The sequence below is a fragment of the Vanacampus margaritifer genome, chromosome 2 (assembly GCF_051991255.1).
Source record: "Vanacampus margaritifer isolate UIUO_Vmar chromosome 2, RoL_Vmar_1.0, whole genome shotgun sequence".
Taxonomy (NCBI): domain Eukaryota; kingdom Metazoa; phylum Chordata; class Actinopteri; order Syngnathiformes; family Syngnathidae; genus Vanacampus; species Vanacampus margaritifer.
Window position 1 is genome coordinate 12,362,217 of NC_135433.1, and position 19,873 is coordinate 12,382,089.

Here is a 19,873-nt window from a genome sequence, read left to right on the forward strand (position 1 = left end):
CAGGAGTCCTGCAGGTTTTGAAGGTTTCCCTCTTCCAACACAAGCTGATTCCAATCAACAGCATCGTTAGGCTTATGCAGAGTTTGCTGATGAGCTGACCATATACCAGCTGTGTTGGAGAAGGGAAACACCCAAAACCTGCAGGACTCAGGCCCTCGAGGACCGACTTTGCCCACCACTGCTCTATTGTGTGTCAAATTTAGAAGACACAATTTACAGCAACTTTAAAACGTGTTTTTCTGCTGCTAAAATTTTGATGTCACAAAACTTGGCCACTGAGCAAAAGGCAAACACAGAATACAATTTTCCAAACTATTTAACATCATTTCTTTGATTCTTGGTCAAATCATCCTGAATCATCCTGAATCATCCTGAATTTTAACGAGATGTGTAAAAACAACACAACATTAGATTTCCTGTTACATTTTTCAGGCTGATAAGCAATATTTTTTTTAGTGAGAGGTTTTTTTGGGTCAATGTTTGAGGGTTTTTTTGTGTGTGTGAGTGAAAGCTTTTTTATTTTTTTATTTTCTTTGGCGTTTGTAGGAGGTAAATGTTATTTTTGGCTTATATGGCCCAATGGCACCTCATATTTCATCCATCCATTTTCTGAACTGCTTAGTATCATAACATTGTTTCATCACTTTGATATGAATTGGACATCCTTTTTTGGAATAGTTTGCACCTCATTTGGCAAATGATCTCGTTTTCACTCAGTGAAAGTATCGAAATGAGTGCGCCAATATGACGTGCATGCTGCCGTTGGAACGTAGAAATGACAAAGCACATCTTGCATCGCGATGCAAGTGCAGTGTGAGTCAGAGGTGGCGCCACACAAACTTTGTGCAGATATCTGCAGGCAACAGGACCACCCTCTCCCTCCTCAGTATTCCCACACGCGGTTTCGTTCAATCCCGATTTAACGGGAAACGCATGGATTCCCGGTATGGGGAAAGTGATGTGCTTTATTTTGTTAATCTTCCAAGGAAGCAACGCAGATCTTACTGGCACGTTCGGTGAGTCACGCGTGACTCATCACGAGTGGGCGCTAATGGTCCTGCAGTGTTGTTTTTGTGCTCCCTACTCCACACACACACGCATACACACACTGCCGGTATCCGGGCAGATAACAAGTCATGTGATACACGAGGTTTTTTTTTGTTGTTTTTTTTCCCGGGTAGCAGTTATAACCTCTCTCTTTCGGGAAGTGTCAGACGGCCGCCTTGTAAATTTTCCCTCCAGGAGGAACGCTAAAGAAGCGCCGTAAGTGTGATTACGTCACCGAGTCCACAGAAGTCAATATGGGATGGGAGGGGGCCACAATACTGTATTTCATAGGCGCTACCGAGGGGCCACATAGGACCATTGTGCATTTCCTAACCAAATTGATGACAAAAATGCTATTTTAATACCGGCTGAAATGCATTGCAAATTATGCCCAAAAAACAAAAACGGAGGTTGCCTTCCCAACAGCCTGCAAAGCCTTTCCACCCCCTTTTTAATATATATATATATTTTTTATATTGAAACAAAATTCTTCAAATTGTGAATCGGCGGGTATTTGGGGGTCCACTGTAGCAGAGGAATGTATATAATTTTCTCCCCCTAATTTTTTTATTTTTTATGAATCGGGGGCCACTCAGAGAGTAGGCATGAGCCTCTCTTTAAGTTTTTTTTGATCAGGAAACTTATATTAGCTTGCATTTTTAAGCTCAGCAATTTGTTTTGGAAAAATCAGTACATAGCTAACTCGGAAAAGAAAGAAAGAAAAGAAGCCCCTTTTTAATAGCTAGTATAGCACCCCCCCACCCCCCACCCACCCCCCTTCTAATGTCTTGGTGCATGTTAGAGCGGAACCGGACATAATTTCTACGTTCAAAATAATATCGCTAATAATGTCCAAAAGCAGTGATTAATTGGCACCAACATTTAAGTGGACATCTCTACTTATGGCTTCTTAAACCTCTGAAGCCTCCATTAGCCTCACCACGTCTGATTTATAAGAGAATAAGGAAATGAGCAGCTTTGCAGTTTCTCTCATACCAGATTTTTTTCTGTAATAAGCCCCATATGAACACAATGCGTTCCAAGAGGCTTTTTGGAAGCTGAATTGTTCACAATTGATAAGTGTTAGCTTCATTTAATTTCCGGAGCTCCTCAGCGGAGGACGCCAAGCTCTTTGGCCGCCTGAGCAATGGCAACAGCGACACAGAGCTCCATTTCTGGCCGGTAAGAAGATAATTTCATCCCGCTAACTTTGGTTATATCAGCCGCCCAATGCTAATTTTTGCCCGATAGCGGCAGTGATGTCAGCCAATTAGCTGTGGCGGGCTAATGGCTGCCTAACTATTGGATCTAACAAAACTTTTGCGTCGCTGACTGTTTGCTACCAAAATTCATGTGCACATTCCCACTCTTCCACTTGTAGAACATTAAAAAAAATCAGCACAATATTTTTACTTTTGTGGAGGTGAATTATGTCACTAAAGTCCCAATCGCGTTTATGTTTTCACAGGTTGAGGGGGACAAGAGTAGGGATGTGTATATTAATTTTGGTGGCGATTGGTCACTGTTTTCAGACACTACATGACAATAAAACATGACAAAACAAGCAAGGAAACAATCATACAATACATGTGTCCATTAGGGGTATTAGAAAAAATTGATTTGGCAATATATCCTGATATTACAGTGCGCAATTCTCGAATCGATCCAATATGCAGCCGAATCGATTTTTAAACATCAAATTTTCATGGGAATATTCAACAAAACGTCTTACTTAGGGTTAGGATTCACACATTAAGCATGGAAGAATGTTATATTAACGGAACATTAAGCCTTAATATTTTATTTCAGTGCTGTTCAAACATGAAACAGACTGCAACCTGTTTGTTAAATGCAGTGGCTCAGTTATAAGCCAGAATTTTCAGATAAACAAATACATTTTCATACAAATCTTACTGTTTACTGATTAGTATTTTCTAAATGTGAGTTAAAAAAAATCGCAATAATCAATTTATAGATTCGTATCGGGATTAATCGGTATCGAATCGAATCGTGTCCTATGAATCGTGATACAAATTGACTCGGCAGGTACTAGGCAATTCACACCCCTAGTGTCCATCGATGATGTTGACCGGGTGAGATGGGGAAACAGGCAGGCCACGCCCATAAAGTGGACAGCGTTAAGATGTGTAAAATGTTGTCATATAAAAGGCATTAAATCAGTACTGATTTTTTTAGGGTATGCATTTTAGTGCTGACATTTTTACACAGACCTTTTATGCTGTATATAAGCAGAGGTGGGCATCGTCATTGACTGGGATTGATGATTGATGGAAGGGAAGGGAAGTGCCCACCTATTGGCGTGTGTGTCAGCACTTTCAGCGAGTGCTTGATAATGCGAAGCCTTGAAAAAATGCACAGACTGAGTACCGAGTGAAGCAGGACTACTTCTGTCCATCGCGGTGAGTACACACGGCCCTTCTCAATCCGTGTATTTTTGTGAGGCTTCGCATTATCAAGCATTCGCTGAAAGTACTGAAGCACACGCCAAAAGGTGGGCACTTCCATCAATCATCAATTCCAGTCAATGACAATGCCCACCTTTGTAAGTGCCCATGTTTAGACCAATCAAGTGACCCGTTAATCAAATACAGTATATCAACGGGAACACTTCAATGTATAGGCTAGTAGTTGTCCTTATAAGTTCAAGAAGAAAAGAAAAACGTGCATGCAGAATAGTGGTATTATGCTAATGCTAAGCGCCAAATTCAGTCCCTTGGCCAAGTTTTTTTCTTGAGCCGTAAAAATGATGAACCAAATGCAGGGGCAGTCATGTAAAGTGATGAGGCAATTATTGACAGTCCCACACAGCACATATAAATGACACCAACATTTAGGGATATTCATAAATAAACTTGTAACCTTTTGAGTACACGTCCAAATGTTCAATGTTTGAGTACATCGTGCTGTTCTCTAAAAAGGAGTTGAACAGCAAAATTAAGTAAGGTTGCTTCCATTCTCTGTTGCAACCATACATTAGGCTCATCCTGAATTTTTTTTTCATCCATAAATTCCATTCAAAAGCCAAATTTCCATAACTTTTTGCGAGTAGAGTGTATAAGTAAAAAAAGATGTGTAACTGCCTCACGGTCGAGCTGAATGTCTTCTCTGTAAACAAACACAGTGCCGCTCAGCTAATGGCCAGCAGACATCTTAATAATTCAGACTGTTAGTTTTGCACTTGTCTGCATTGTTTGTTTCCTAAAAAGAAGACAAGCAATTGTTGCTGCACTTTTTCAAAAGGAAACTATTTAATATCTTTGTTTTTCATTTTAAATGTCATTAATTGTGTTCCTGTTCACACAAAAGATGAGAAGTTTTGCATTTTGTCCCCTCACTGTACCCAATTTGAACTGAACTGTGAATTTAAAAAACTAAGAACTGTGGTTATTGGCATACGTCCACAGCCTTAGCAATTATTCATATCACCATTAAAACCAGTCAAAAGGCCTATGATGAAAACATTTGACACCACGGCTGTCGTAATGGACCCACAGTCCCGTCCAAAAGTATTGAGACAGTGAGGCAGAACATTTAACATTTCAGTTTAGAATTCCAGTATCACCACCTTTTCAAGTGAACAGAAGAATTAGAACAGACTTCAGATAGATTTAAGTTTAGTCGCAAATCGTTTGTTTGCAATAACTGCATGACTCATAAAAAAACGTTCCACTCGTATACCCTGATGAACTTTTGAACCTTTGTCACTTGGGCATTGTGTAGATATAAGATTTCTGTAGACTTCTGAGCAGGGCGCTGTAAAGGGGAACGAATGATCACAATTCCAGGGGTCCTACAAAATAGCATTTGCAATTGCCAGCTCATTATTATCATTATTATTATTTTTGCCCCGACAGGACCACAAATCCCTGGACACTTCCAGGTTCATAATAGATTAAAAAAAAAAAATCTTTATACATAATAAACAAATAATAATAAATAAATAGAAATATTAAAAAAAAATATGTATGTATATGTGATAAAAATATGTGATATAGTCACATATTTACATGACATTGTAATACAGGATGAGTAAACGGTTCATAACAAGCTAAAAGCAGGTGCAGCGATCATACACACAGTAGTTTTCCAATCACCGAATTAAATGTGCAAACTGTGTATATTGTCGCAGTGACTTAAACTTTTTTTTTTTAACGCAGATTAGTTCATTTGTTAAGTACAGTTCTGTTGTTCAGTCAACCACCATGAGGGATTGGGACCCGGCCAGCCCACAAATAGCGACAATCCACTTACAATTGATCGCCATTGAAATGCATTGGTGTTGGTATTTATTTATTCATTTATTTGTGTTTTACAGACCCCAAAAAAATGCTGATAAATAGGCTATTCCATATGCATTTTCCACCCCAAAAAATATCGCTATTTAAAAGTCTTGAAAAAAATCTGCAAATTAGTATGATGGGGTTGACTGTATTTCACGTTTAAGTACAATATACTGTATTTGCATTTAATCTTTTCAAACTGTTTTTCAAACATTTATTTGTTTAGGTTACATTTATATTGAACTTTTATGTGCCATACATTTCAATTAAAGTTAAGTACTTTTTTTTCTTTTTATAAAAGCAGTGTAGATATTCAACCTGCATATATATATATATATATTCCCCCCGTATAAATATATATATTTTTAGAGGGGTAATATTGAGAGAGAAAAACTCACAAATTTGCCACTTTATAAATTCACAAATTTGCCCCTTAGTAAAGTGGCAAATTTACAAAAAATAAAATAACTCTCACAAATTTGCCACTTAATAAAGTTTTTGTCTCTGAATATCTCTGTGCAGCGTCACTTATATTTCCAGATCTATCTCACTGCATTTATAGGTCAAAGGTTACAGGCAACATGGATCACTGTTCATCCCCGAGCCGCTTATCAACTCTTCCTGCTGGCTCATCATCATCATCATCCAGCTTTTCAGTGGTTGCTGTAGCAACAGTTGCCATGGTGACCGGTGCCCGTAAGTGATGCAAGCATTCCAGGTGCATGCAGACCATGACAGTAGACCCCGCGTGCGTGCGGACTTAGTTTTACTGTAAATGATCCGGTTCCCTAACGGGGAACAGGCAGCGTTATCTGGGCCTTAAGCAACCGGCTGCCGCTCATTCTTCATGTCCAGCTACTCCCAGAGAGGGAGAGAGAGGGAGGGTCGGGGGCAATTGGGTATTAAGTTCAAGTTTAAGAATCTGTCTTTTAACATAAAAATGACCTCACTTTTTAAAAGAAGTCTCCTCTTTGTAGACACATTGTTTTGCATAGTTTTAAGAAGATTACAATTATCTCTTTGTTGTTTATCACTTTAGTTCTATATTTGGACCAAACATGGCTGGTGGGGGGGGGTGAACATATTCACCAGAGTGAGTGCAGTGAGGTTTCCCTTTCAATTGCAGATTGCGATCTTTAGTGTCTTTGCAACTACGAGGATTGTGACTCCCTCCACGTTTCACGACTGGATGACTGATATTGGCCACAAGCGTTTCACTCTTGATGCTGGAAAACTTCATAAGAAGGTACTCTCATGACAACAGTAGTTTTTATTATTAATTTTTTTTTAAATAATTATATATATATATATATATATATATATATATATATATATATTCTATACCACGTATCCAGTTCAAGGTCACAGGTACCGTACAGATACTGACTTCACCACTGCCAATTATATGCTACAATTAATTGTACCAAGTAGATGCTAACATAAATAGCATGTAGCTTTAAGCTTAAATAACGGTTATCAAATAGTATGCGAGGAGAGGCTTGCAAACAACTTTTTTAACTGTGTTTTTTTTTTAAGCATCGCTATCAACTAGGGCTATAGAATATTTTTAGACTTGATTATTCTGTTGACTATCCCATTGATTGATCTGATATATATATATTTTTAAATTGCTTTATCCCCCTCAAGGCAGACATTGCATATTTGAAACAACTAATTGCTTATCCTCTAATTAATTCACATACATTTTTTTACTCAAAAGTACCACTGCAGACCTTCGTTGTGCATTAGCAACAAACAGTTTCCCAGTAGCTCACTCGTTTTCAAAATGTCTGCTTTCTTGGCTTCACTGAAATTGATTTTCTAGGCATCAATTTAATTTGTGTATCGCTACCAATCTCCTTTATTTTGAAACCATTTCTGCAAAAGATGATTCAGGAGAATACGGAGATAGAGTATATGCCAATTTGTAGGTTTTATCTCCTCTAGGTTTTGCCCCAGGGGCAGCTGTATTTCATTGTTGCAGATTTGTAACGTGTGCCTGGAGATGTACCAATGGATGCCACATGCTTTATCTATTGGGCTGCCTATATTTTGAGCAACAAGCAATACTAGGGTTATTTTCCTATCACCAATATTTACTTATTAGTTTGAGGTGATGGTATATCCTATGGAAAATGAAATAATTTGGAGTGAAGTTACACACTATCAGAGGCAGATTTGTAATGATATTATTAGTAATAATAATCATTACTGATGGGTAGACGGCAAACTTAGTCCTCGAGGGCCGGAGTCCTGCAGGTTTTGGAGGTTTTCCCTACTTGAACTGCAGCTGATTCCAATCACCAGGATCCTTATCAGGCTTATGCAGAGCTTGCTGATGAGCTGTTCATATATCAGCTGTGTTAGAGAAGGGAAACATCCAAAACCTGCCGGGCTCCGGCCCTCGAGGACCGAGTGTGCCCACCCCTGGACTAGACTGATTCGATCATTTTCCCATTAATGCTGATAAACATGGACGATGGAGACTGTGCAAGAATGCCTACACGCAAATGCAAAGTGCTTTTGTGCTTTACAAAAGACAAAAAAATGTGTTTCTTGGGCTACCACCCGAAGCAGTGACATTCAGACATGGCTTTCTCGATTAGGATTTGAGATGTAGCATTATTGGTATTATAGTTTGATGCAAAAAGTTGATCTTTTTGTTGTTGTTATTGTTATTATTGTAATTTTGTTCCTACTATTGTAATTTATTGTTTTCCTTTTTTTTTTTACTCACCAAGTTCTTTTTGTTGTTATTCTGCCACTGTAAAGCATTTTGTAACATTGTTTTGAACCAGCTATGCAAATATAGTTAGTGTTCATACCATATTCAGTCGTCAGCGTTTTTACCACACCGGGTCAATGTTATAAATCTGCAACATCCCAGAATGCATTGCATGTTAAGGTTTCGTAAAAAAAAAATGTTTTGAGTTATATACCCCATATGATAATTTTCCCCAAATATCAGATTTTTCCTGTCACTAAAGTTTAATTTGAGCCTCAGAGGGTTAAGATGTATCACAACATATATATTTTGACCCGATCAGCCCTACTGTTTATCAACCAATTATTCTTCTGTACTTAGTATTGTTTATTGATTAAACAGTAAACATGATTAAACATCAATGAAGCAATATTGACAGGGAGCAATACTCAACAATGTTTTTAAAACTGGGGGTTACGTCTTGAGTAATGAATTAATGTGAAGGGATACTAGTTTGATATCCACTCCTGAGGCTACTTCAGGTAATTTTCACACTTTGGAATGTTTAAAACATGGTGACTGATTCAGGCTGGAAATCATTCTTACTTTTAATGATTTCCTTTGGGAGCATGCATACAGTATATTTTATAACTACAAAAACAAAGGTCAGCCAGTTCGATGCAAGAAATAGGTTCAGTCTAACAATATTTGCAATTCATGTATTCGATACAATTAGCAAAAGCGGGAGGAATGTGTTTCAGGTAGATGGAATACAACATGAAATAGTAAACAGTGAATATAAGTGCAAAACCAATCAAAACAATGATTAATCAATAATCAAGTCTTACAGGAATGTCTGCCGCAACAAATGTGCTTTGGACTGTATTTTAAAAAGGTCTACCTACAGAAGAGGAAGGCCTTTTGCTCAAATGGAAGTCTATTCAACAATTTGAGCGCAACAGACTGCAAGGCTCGGTCATCTTTCGGAGTGAATCTTGTGTGAGGGACAGAAAGTAAAAGGCGGTCAGCAGACCACAGTGACCTAACAGCACAATAAAATGAGACCAGATCCAACAAGTTTGGAGGAGCCGGCTCGTTGAAGGCTTGTAAGGGACTATTCAAATTTTAAAATGGAGTCAGAGCAAGGATGGCAAAATTAGAGTGATGTGGCTGAACCTGATCTACGAGAGATAAGCCTAGCGGCGGCATTCTACGCTACGTTGCTAGCTTAAATTATGAGTGTTACAACTTGAGTTATATAATGTGTTCCTTGGTTGATTTATTTAAAAAAAAAAATTTGTTACGAGACAAGGAGGGCCATATGACCCCAGTCACCCAGCTCTCGTAAAAACAATTGCAATTACTGTGCTTAAATAGATGACTGGCATCCATCTTGATAAATCACATGATGTCGATCGATCTGCATGCCAAACGTCTGTAAAACATGTATTCCGATTAAACGTGCAGTGGCACATGTATACACCAGATGGGACTGGATTATGTCACATGTAAACAGCTGACCAAATATATTCATTTGGAATGATTTCAATCAGAATGACAAAAAAAAATCTGCATGTACACCTGGCTAATGCTTACGAAGTTCAAGTTTCAGCGAACAAGAGCATTGCTGTATTTTATTTTTTTTTTAAATCAGGCTTCTGGTAAGCCTTCTTTCTTTTCTTTTCTTTTTCCCGTTAATCAGGAGATTTTATTTTATTTTTATAAAAAAAATTCTGAGAAAAAGGAGATTTTATTTGATTAGAATACATTTCAACCACAACATCAGCCAGCATTCTTAAAAAAAAAACAGACTTACTGTCCCTGTCTTGCTGCTGCTGTTAATCTGGTACAAGACATAAACGCAACTCTCTAGGAGAAAATTCGCAGACTGCAGTTGGAGAACCTGACATTGAAGCAAAGGTTCAGCATTCATCATTTTGTGTCTTTGGATACGAAACGATGAATGAAGGACAAAGAGTTGAGTTATTGTGTACTTCCAGCATACTTAGAGGCGTAGCTTGCCATTACGCAAACCAGGCAATTGCTTGAGGCCCCTTAGTCAAAGGGGCCCCCAGAAGGCCAACAGATTTCGTACAAACCGCATATCTCATTCTTTCACATCAGGAGTGCCAAGGTGCAATGACAATTGACCGCCTCAAATTCCCTAAAGAGACCCGCGGGCCAAACTCGCTCCTCCCCCACTTGTTGCTCATCAGAGTCACAGCCTTGCGTGCGCTAGTGTAAACAAATAAAGTGACAGGAGATTCTCCGACAAGACTGACAGGATGAAGAGGAGATATCCATCTGGGAGTGAAAAACGAAAGGAAAAAAAGAGGGAGAAGAGAAAAGTAAGCAAGAGTGAGATCATGGAATCGTGAACATATAGCTTAATAACTGTTTTTTGTACAAACCAAATCGAGGAAGCACCACTTTTGAAAATGGCTCGAACATATGTTGAATCGATGTTGAATCAACCAAGTTTTGACTTTTGCGCAGTTAATAACTTTAATATTGAATATACAGTACAGGCCGAAAGTTTAGACCCACTTTCTTATTCTATGCATTTGCTTTATTCTCATGGCTGGTTACTTTGTAGATTCTCACTGAAGGCATCAAAACTATGTATGAACTGATGTGGAGTTATGTACTATGGTGGATATACCCTTACCACCACAATCTAATGTCAGTATTGTTTGAATTTGCTTTAGCTTAATTATTTAATGTTTTCAGTTGATATTAAGTAAGTAGTTTTGTTTGGAGACATATTTTCTAAGGGGTGCACACTTTAGTTAATATTTGTCTGAATATTTACTGCATTTGTTCTTGTTTGAGGGAAGCCACCAGGTTGGTAGGTGGGAGGAGTGAAGATCTGGCACCTGCCATTGTTCAAGACTGGAGGGGGGAATGCATTTGTTTAATGATTTGTTTGGAGTATTTCTTTTTGTTAATTTCGTTTAAATGCACTATAGTTTTCACTTGTTAGTGTTGATATATGTTTTTGTTGATTTGTCCTATAGAATTAAGTTGGTTATTTTGTTCGATTTGTAGTCATACCTCCCTCTTGTGATCATTTAGGTTGGTCCACCCCTATTTAAGCTACCTGAGTTGTCTGTCTGAAGGTCAGTTCAGTTTAATTTGTCTTATGTTAAGTTGACCTCTTTTAAATTGGGCCCAAAACGTTAGCTACTAGTTGATGTTGGAATTTTTTGTTAAATCTTTTTGCTCCGATTTGATTAAATGGAATCTTTTTTGAAGCGCCTGTGTCCTTGTCCATGTTTGGTCCACTACAGTACTTAACAAAAAAAAGTGAAATAACATGTTTTATATGATAGATTCTTCAAAATAGCCATCCTTTGCTCTGGTTACTTTTTTGCATACTCTGGGCATCCTTACATCTGGGAACTCCTTAAAAACTGTTGGAAAACCCTTCCAGATGACTACCATTTGAAGCTCATCCAGAGAATGCCAAGAATGTGCAAAAAAGTAATCAGAGAAAAGGGTGGCTATTTATTTATGTATTTATTGTATTATTTTCACCTGTTTTGTTAAGTACTTAACTTCACATGTGTCTGATAGTTGTTGTCATAGTTTTGATGCCTTCAGTGAGAATCCACAATGTACATAGTCATGAAATTAAAGTATAGTATTGAATGAAAAGGTGTGTCCAAACTTCTGGCATGTGCTGTATTCTATTTTTGGTTCCAAATGTTGTTTGTTTAAACAAATGTAGGCCCTTATGTGCATTTTACTATCACTGTTTTTTTCATTTTGTTTCAACAAGTTATTTGAATGAAGCACAATTCATGTTGATTCTTTAAGATGCAGATGTGCAATTTTAAAATTTAACAACATGCATCTGACGAATGGTTGTCTGTCGTGCCCCGTGTCAACCCCCCACCCATACCCCATCTGCCAGGGCCCTCAATCCCTTCTTGTTTGGGGCCCCTGGGCACCCTTGCTACGCCACTGCGTATATTCACAGTTTATAGTCTTTTTCCATCCGGGCAGATGACATGGTTGAATTAGCTTTAATGATAACATTCACATCATTCAGCACAACTTTGAAAGTAGCAGTCATTTTGCGTGGGCATTGAAAAGCGGAAATAATTGAGCAGGCTGAATCAGTACAATGAAAGTGTGAGGTATATTGTCAAAAGACTGTGGTGAACGCACAATTACAAAATTAGAACACTAGAAAGGAGCATGAAACATACTATATATATATATATACCACATGGTACGGTGCGTACATATATATAGTATATATATATATATTAGGGGTGTGAATTGCCTAGTACCAGGCCATTCAATTCATAGGTCACGATTCGATCCCGATTAATCCCGATACGAATCTATAAATTGATTATTGCGATTTTTTTTTAAACTCAAATTTAGAAAATACTAATCAGTAAACTTGTACATGTACACCGTAAGATTTGCATGAAAATGTATTTATCTGAAAATTCAGGCTTATAACTGAGCCGCTGCATTTAACAAACAGGTTGCAGTCTGTTTCATGTTAGAACAGCACTGAAATAAAATATTAAGGCTAAATGTTCCATTAATATAACATTCTTCCATGATTAATGTGTGAATCCTAACCCTAAGTAAGACGTTTTGTTGAATATTCCCATAAAAAAATTTATGTTTAAAAATCGATTTGGCTGCATATCGGATCGATTCGAGAATTACGCGCTGCAATATCGCGATATATTGCCGAATCGATTTTTCTAACACCCCTAATATATATACACGGTATATGGAGAGAGAGAGAGAGAGAGAGAGAGAGAGAGAGAGAGAGAATAGTAGTAGTGTATAGTATAAAACATTTTTATAGTAAAACAGTATTTTCTATAACTTACTCCTTATTTATGCAATGGTTAAATTCCAACTCCTTACTTTGCACAGTGACCTTGTCCATCTCTCTCATCTCTCTCTCTCTAATTTGCGTGCGTGCGCGGCCACGTACTTGGGGGCTCGGCCCTACGTAATGGCGTCGGGAGCGCGCGAGAGACTTAAAGCAACGCGTAGTCCCGTGTTGATGTGTCGCAGATTTAAAAAAGTGAGCCACGAGAACACTTTGCGTGACGCGACCCGAACATCGAGACGCATCGGAGGCGTTTCAGTGGCCCGAAACGAACATTTTTCTCCTTTTGAAGGTGTTTCTTTTTGCTCCTTCTCCTAATTTCGCCTAAACGGAGGCTGCTTGTTTGGAGCGGGGATGGAGCTGTCATCCATTGGAGACCAAGTGTTTGCAGTGGAGTCCATCACGAAGAAAAGAGTCCGAAAGGTGAGCTCCGACACTTTAATCTACTCCACTCAACTTACATAACTTATTTTCCGTGTGCTTTTCGCCACAGAGGAGCCTGGTGCGCCCGTTCACGCGAAACTAGGCCACGCACTTTCCATTCACTCCAAGACACGTTCAAACTCTTATTTTCGTTTCTTGTGAAGGACATACATACAGTTTCATTTCATTTGTAGAGAACATACGCGCTCTTTTTTTTCTATTTCTGGAAGTAGAGTGTTGTCTTGCTGCTGTGCCGTGCAGAGATGCTGCAGCATGTTTGTGCAGGAGCCCACGCAGATGTATTACACAGCGAGAAGGGGGCGTGTACGTGCACTAGTGTGCAAGGTGGCTGACCAAACGCAGGCACGTTGTTTTTGTGTTGCTCCCAAGCAGCGCGTTTTAATTAATACGCATTTACTTGAAAAAAAAATACGTAGCTAACTTCTTGTTTACATAAAGTTGTGTGGTTATCGTAGTACGCAGCGAGGCTCCAATTGTTCAGCACTAGTGACGTCAAGGTTGCGCAACAGCACGTTGTTTACATGTTCCCGAAGCCCCACCTATTGGAGCCCCGGACGTACGGTGTAGGGTTCTGGAAGAGTCGCTCGTGTGACCGTGCACCGTCACGTCACGCGCGACTCTGAAAAGAGAGAGAGCGCGAGACCGAAAGAGGCCGCTCACTGACGTCATTCCTCAGAAGAACGCCATTTGACAAGGAGAATAATACCCCCGCCTCCCCGCATACACACACTTTATTTAAAGTGGCAGACATCATCACACGCAATAAAGTACACGCTGTACTTTTAAGGGTTTAAGGAATTATATACCCTCAAAGATAATGATTTGTACGTATACTTGTACCTTCATGTAGATCAAGGTGATGTAGTGGTGGCCATGCATGTCAGCCTCATATTTGAAAGCTGACTTCAGGATGAAGGGGCTTTTTTTATTTTTTAATTAATTGCAAGAACCCCCACTACACAAACGAGCTTTAATTGCCTTTATATTAATTTTGACTTACTGTCATTAACTCTCTGCGGAGTTGGTTGAACACTAAGTAAAATAAACTTCAACACTGATTGTCAATATTGGCCTTGAAAAATCTGTACGTTGGGTCATTCGTATCTCAAGGCAGCACTCCACACTCGCTCTTAAAGGGATACTTGACTCATAGAGTGATTTTCAGCAGTAAAAAGTTTATTTTTTTGTCTAGAATTATATTGATAACTTCATTTTTTAAATGTACAATTAATAAATTTAAAACCTATTTTTCCACTTGCTGTTGACTGAAGATGACATCACCTATACTGAGGAAATAGGTAACGACCAACCGTGGCTCAGTTTGCTGACCAAACCCAGAAAACAAGTGAGCCGTGATTGGTCGTTACTCATCTCCTCAGCACAGGTGATGTTGTCTTCAGTCGACAGCAAGTGGCAAGATTAGTTCTTAAAGGTATTAACTGTTCATGAAAAATAATGAAGTTATCACATTAATTATAGACAAAATATTATCTTCTTACTGTTGAAAATGGATCAATGAGTCAAATATCCCTTTAAATTAGCAACCACGCTTCTAAATGAACAAAAACACGCTGTTACATCATAACAAGGAGACAAGCTAAATAAATAAAAAAAGACACTGAGAAATGAAATGTTCAAAATTCTTTCCCTTGTTGGAATTTTCCAAATATGATTATGTCAACGGCTGACAATTCAGTATGCAGTGGAGATGACAGGACCCCCCCCCTCCTCCCACCCTCCAAGAAAGCGCGTTTTTCTGTGTTCAACTTTGTGTGGCATCTCCTCTATATTCCATTCTCCCTCTCTGTGTGCAGGGTAATGTGGAGTACCTGCTAAAGTGGCAGGGATGGTCCCCAAAGTGAGTAATCACTGAGTCATCACCCAATGACATCATCCCTTTTACTATACGCTCACATCCAGCTCGCTGACTGACCCGCTTCCATAGGAAGATGACGAATGTTAATGTGTGCTTGTGTGGGCGTTGGCAGGTACAGCACTTGGGAGCCCGAGGACAACATTTTGGACCCTCGCCTGGTCCTGGCCTACGAGGAGAAGTGAGTAAAGTCCACTTTGTCAAAGGCTGCAGGATTTATTTATTTATTTATTTATTGTTGTTCTTTTGCTCATCTCTTTGTCTTTTTTTTCTTTGGTGACGTTCAGTCAGCAGAAGATCAGAGCTCTGGCCTATCGCAAGAAAGGTCTCAGACCCAGAAGCCTCGTCCTGCGGGTAAACTAAGATTTGCATATTTTCTTATGTGATTTCAAGTCATGGCTGGGCTGGCTTACATTTACATCTAGGGTTGAATTTGTGTCAGAAAAGTTGCAGAACTGGGGTCACTATTTTGAATCCAATCTCCAAGTTTGACCTTTCGAAGTAATCCTTCTGGAGTCTAAACACACTTTCGTAACTAGTTTCAAACTAGTTGTCCTGCCACAAAATTGTTTCCTCTTCTTACGCACTGAACACAGCAGGATTTGTTGCTGGGTGATCATCTGGCCCACATTTAGTTTGGGCTTGAAATGTATCTATTGTGACCCCCGTCCTGGAAATTTTGGGACACAGCTTGCCCATCATCACTTATATATATAAAATGTGGACATATCACAGATAAAGCTTTTTTTTTTTAATTCACTTAGTGAGCTGAAATTTCACCCAGATTGTCCAAACATGTTGAAGTTCAAAATGGCTCAGCCTCCAACCATCATTTTTTAATTACTATTGTCGTTATTTTATGTCAAAGCCAAACTTTTATAATGTGAAAGGGGTAATTGTATAAAATTTGGACCCATTGACTCCCATTATAAATCATAATTTTGCATGTTTTTGGATGCAATGTACATCTGATGAGTTATATTTATATGTTATATATATATATATATATATATATATATATATTTATATATTTCCCATCATTACACAATTTATCCCTTCAGTGGGGCCTCAACTAAAGGTGGAAAATAAAAAATGTGAGTTGAGAGTCTTCACTGCCATTGACGGCTATAGACGTCAAAAATTCATTTGAACTATTTCTATTAGTTTAACATTTTTTCCACTTTTGTTAACAAGAGTATGAAAACCTAGAATTTGTTTTTATTGTACATTTACAACAGATATAAAATTTGTGATTAATCGTGAGTTAACCATTGAAGTCATGCAGTTAATTACCATCAAAAATTTAAATCACCTGACACGATACAAAAAAAAGAAAGAAAAAAAAGAAAAGATTATTAAAAATTAGGGATGTCAGGCGATTACATTTTTTTAATAGAAATTAATCAAATGACTTCACTAGTTAACTCACTATTAATCACAAATTTTATATCTGTTCTAAATGTACAATAAAACAAATTCTAGATTTCCATGCTCTTGTTAACAATAGTGGAAAAAAATGTTAAACTAATAGAAATAGTTCAAATAAATTTTTGACGTCTATAGCCGTCAACGGCAGTGAATGAGTTAAAAATCTACCAGGTGGCGCTACAGAGCTATATAATTTTTGCTTCAGCTGACATATATATTTGCCATGTGACCATAGTTGCACCAAAACAAGCCGGCATGGTCGGGATTGATAGGACAGGTCTGTGTGTGTGTGAATGTGTGTGTGGATGCAGTAACACTCACGCACACACGTGTATGTGTGTGACGTGTGTGTGCGCGTGCATGGTCAAAGTGACAATTCTGGACAAAATGTGTTCTATATACATTATAGTTAGTTTTGCTGATTGCACACTATTGCTTTTAAAGTTAAAGTACCACCACTGATTGTGGGGCAAAATTCATTCTCCGCATTTTTATTGTCCATAGAGTGCATAAAAAACTACATATGTATGGATAGGTCTGATGCCACTGAACATTTTGATTGGTTGAAAGTAAAAGAAAATATTCAGAAATGACTTAATTATCACACTTACAAAGAGTGTCCAAATTTGGGACAAAATACCGCATATGGGGTTAAAAAGTTTTACCCGCCCCCAAGGGTTAAATCTCAGATTTTTTGCAATGTTGGGAATGCATATTTGTAGATTGTGCACTAATTATGTAAAAAAGAAAAAAAGAAGAAGCTGTGTCTCTACCTAGTGTGCTACAATCTCCTTATCTCCTCGTGTGTGCCCTTCCAGAACATCTTCGCCATGGACCTCCGGAGCGCCCACAAGGCCCCGGACAAACCTCCGCCCCGGCTTCGCCTCTCGCTCACCCGCGCCATGAGCACGGATGTGGACCATGTGGAGCGGAGAGGCGCATACTGTCGCTCGGCGAGGAGGAGGAGCAAGCAGCTGGCGTCCAACAGAACCGTCAGGCCCTGCGAGAAGAAGGTGGAGGGCTGGGAGGACACCAGTGAAGAAGAGAAGCAAGGGTCCGAAACAGAAGAGAGACGGGCAGACAGTTTATATGGTTGGTTGGTCTGTTTGTCAGTGGCCTACAACAGTCATTTATAGTGGCATGTGGGCTCCCTCTTGTGGTACGCAAATGAATTACTGCCTGAATATAGTTCAGTTATATTTAACTTTTCAATACATTTACATTTCATATTTGTTTTTTAATGTTGGTCATGATGATGGCGTTATGATAATGCTAGGAGAGCTAATTATGTTTTGTATATGGTCTATTTGACTGAAAGTGAACTTTATGCCTTCAAGGTCATTCTGAGTGCAGCTCGCCGCCCGTACTGGAGCGACAAGACCTCGAGATGGACGTGGAGGAGAACGGCACCAAAACGTGGCCGGACCTGCATGATGGCGGCGCGGGAACAATTGCGTGCAACCAATCAAAGGACAGTAACTCGGTACTCGACGACGAAGCGGTCGATGCGGTTACCGCACGCGGCAGGTCAGACGGTGACACAGAAGAGGAGGAGGAGGAAGAGGCGCGGTCAGGGTCAGAGAGTCCCGACGTGTGCCTGAAAAACGAGCTGACCTCAGTGGTAGCGGGCGGAGTCCACAATCAGAACGTTACCACGACGACGACAGCCGCTCAATCAGAGCATCCTGGGAAGGTGATCACGACCGAAGTGACCATTAATTCGCTGACGGTGACTTTTAAAGAGGCGACCGAGGCGGAGGGCTTCTTTAAGGAATGCTAGGTGAAGGCACATCCATTCAAAAACAGTAATCAAACTCGCCACTCATTTTGTAAATAGTCGTGTATGTAACATGTTTACAAAGATAAATTCCTGCTGAGAAGACATTATAGCCTTTGAATTGAGAAATGAGTGGTGATTTTTTTTTATTGAGGATCTTTTATTAGGAATTTGAGAGAGACAGCGGTCAAACAACTAATTTCTTCCATGCAGCTACTTTTGATTTTTACTATTGATGTTTATTATTATTATTATTATTTTTGGTAGGAATTCCGGAGAGTCTGGTAGCGAGATACAGGTCAACAAACTCACTTCTTCCATGCACTTACTTGTTACTAAAAGTGTCTGAAAGACTCAACGCTCAAATACTCTATGTTCTTATAGATGTCTCATTTCATTAGCCTTTCTTACAAATATGTTTAGCAAAGACATTGCCACCTGGATCCGAGTTTATTTCTGTCTCCACAGAAATAAAACAAGAGAGAAGGAATGAGTGCTGCTCATATGAAGGAAGAGGGATGCACAAAAAAAGAAGCGCTGTTGTGTTTGCTGTCTGTTTGTCCGTTTTAAGTACTATAAATGCTACTTGGTTCTATTTTTGTATTACCAGTTGATAGTTCACTCTTTACACTACTCGCCTTTGTGCTTTTCTCAAAGGAAGCTGTATCATTTTACACTGCTGCTGTTTTGCTTTGAACAATAATGTACACTAAGCAGATGTGCATTAGATCAGACAGTAGAGAGCCTTTGTTATTTATTGCATGTCGTGTGTATAAGCTAAGCGAACCTACTGTGTCTGAATTTTGTCGTTTCTCGGAAGAAAAAACATTTTTATTTCAACTGACTTTCCAATAAACATGAACTGAAATTATTACCTTTCAGAATGCATGTATTTATTTATCGCTCAGCTGGTATAATAATTACTTTGGTGGTCATTATAGACATAGGTATGTTAAAATAGGGCAGCGTGGTAGATAAGCATTTATGCCTCTGGTTGTGTTTTTTAGGCTACCCAATTCAAGCGAAAAATTATTGTATCCTTAAATTGATTAAGAGACCACAATGCCTGAGGAAAAGCAACCAATCAGAGACAGCTGGCGCGACTATAAAGGTGTCAAGAATTTGTCATGCAAAAACATTTAGACTTATAGTATTAAATGGTGCTTTTTTTGGAAGTAACGTCAGTGTAAGGCTGATTTTTCACAGATCATTTTAATCATGTTCTACAATTGCAACACATAATTTCTGTCTTTTTAAAATGTCCAACTCCCACTTTAATTGAAGACTAAAATATCCATAGGTGTAAATGTGAGCATTAATGATTGTCGATAGCAGTAGTGGGTAAAGTACAGTCCACGGGCCACATACAGTCCACTGCATTTTTTCATCTGGCTGACCATAGACTTTAAAATATTAAGTCCTGTAGTACGTG

General features: G+C 38.9%; 1 protein-coding gene and 1 long non-coding RNA gene across 2 annotated transcripts; both read left to right on the forward strand.

Annotated features, from left to right (window-relative positions):
* The first annotated feature begins 1,152 nt into the window (after positions 1 to 1,152).
* On the forward strand, positions 1,153 to 6,553 carry LOC144042930 (uncharacterized). Its single transcript, XR_013291014.1, has 3 exons — positions 1,153 to 1,263; positions 5,911 to 6,044; positions 6,475 to 6,553. It is a non-coding gene; the product is annotated as an uncharacterized LOC144042930 (long non-coding RNA).
* A 6,461-nt stretch (positions 6,554 to 13,014) lies between these two features.
* cbx7a (chromobox homolog 7a) lies at positions 13,015 to 19,312 on the forward strand. The gene is made up of 6 exons (XM_077559475.1): positions 13,015 to 13,342; positions 15,178 to 15,221; positions 15,352 to 15,417; positions 15,524 to 15,590; positions 17,483 to 17,756; positions 18,002 to 19,312. The coding sequence occupies exons 1-6, from the start codon at positions 13,274 to 13,276 to the stop codon at positions 18,442 to 18,444; spliced, it is 963 nt and encodes a 320-aa protein (XP_077415601.1). The 5' UTR covers positions 13,015 to 13,273; the 3' UTR covers positions 18,445 to 19,312.
* Positions 19,313 to 19,873: the final 561 nt, after the last annotated feature.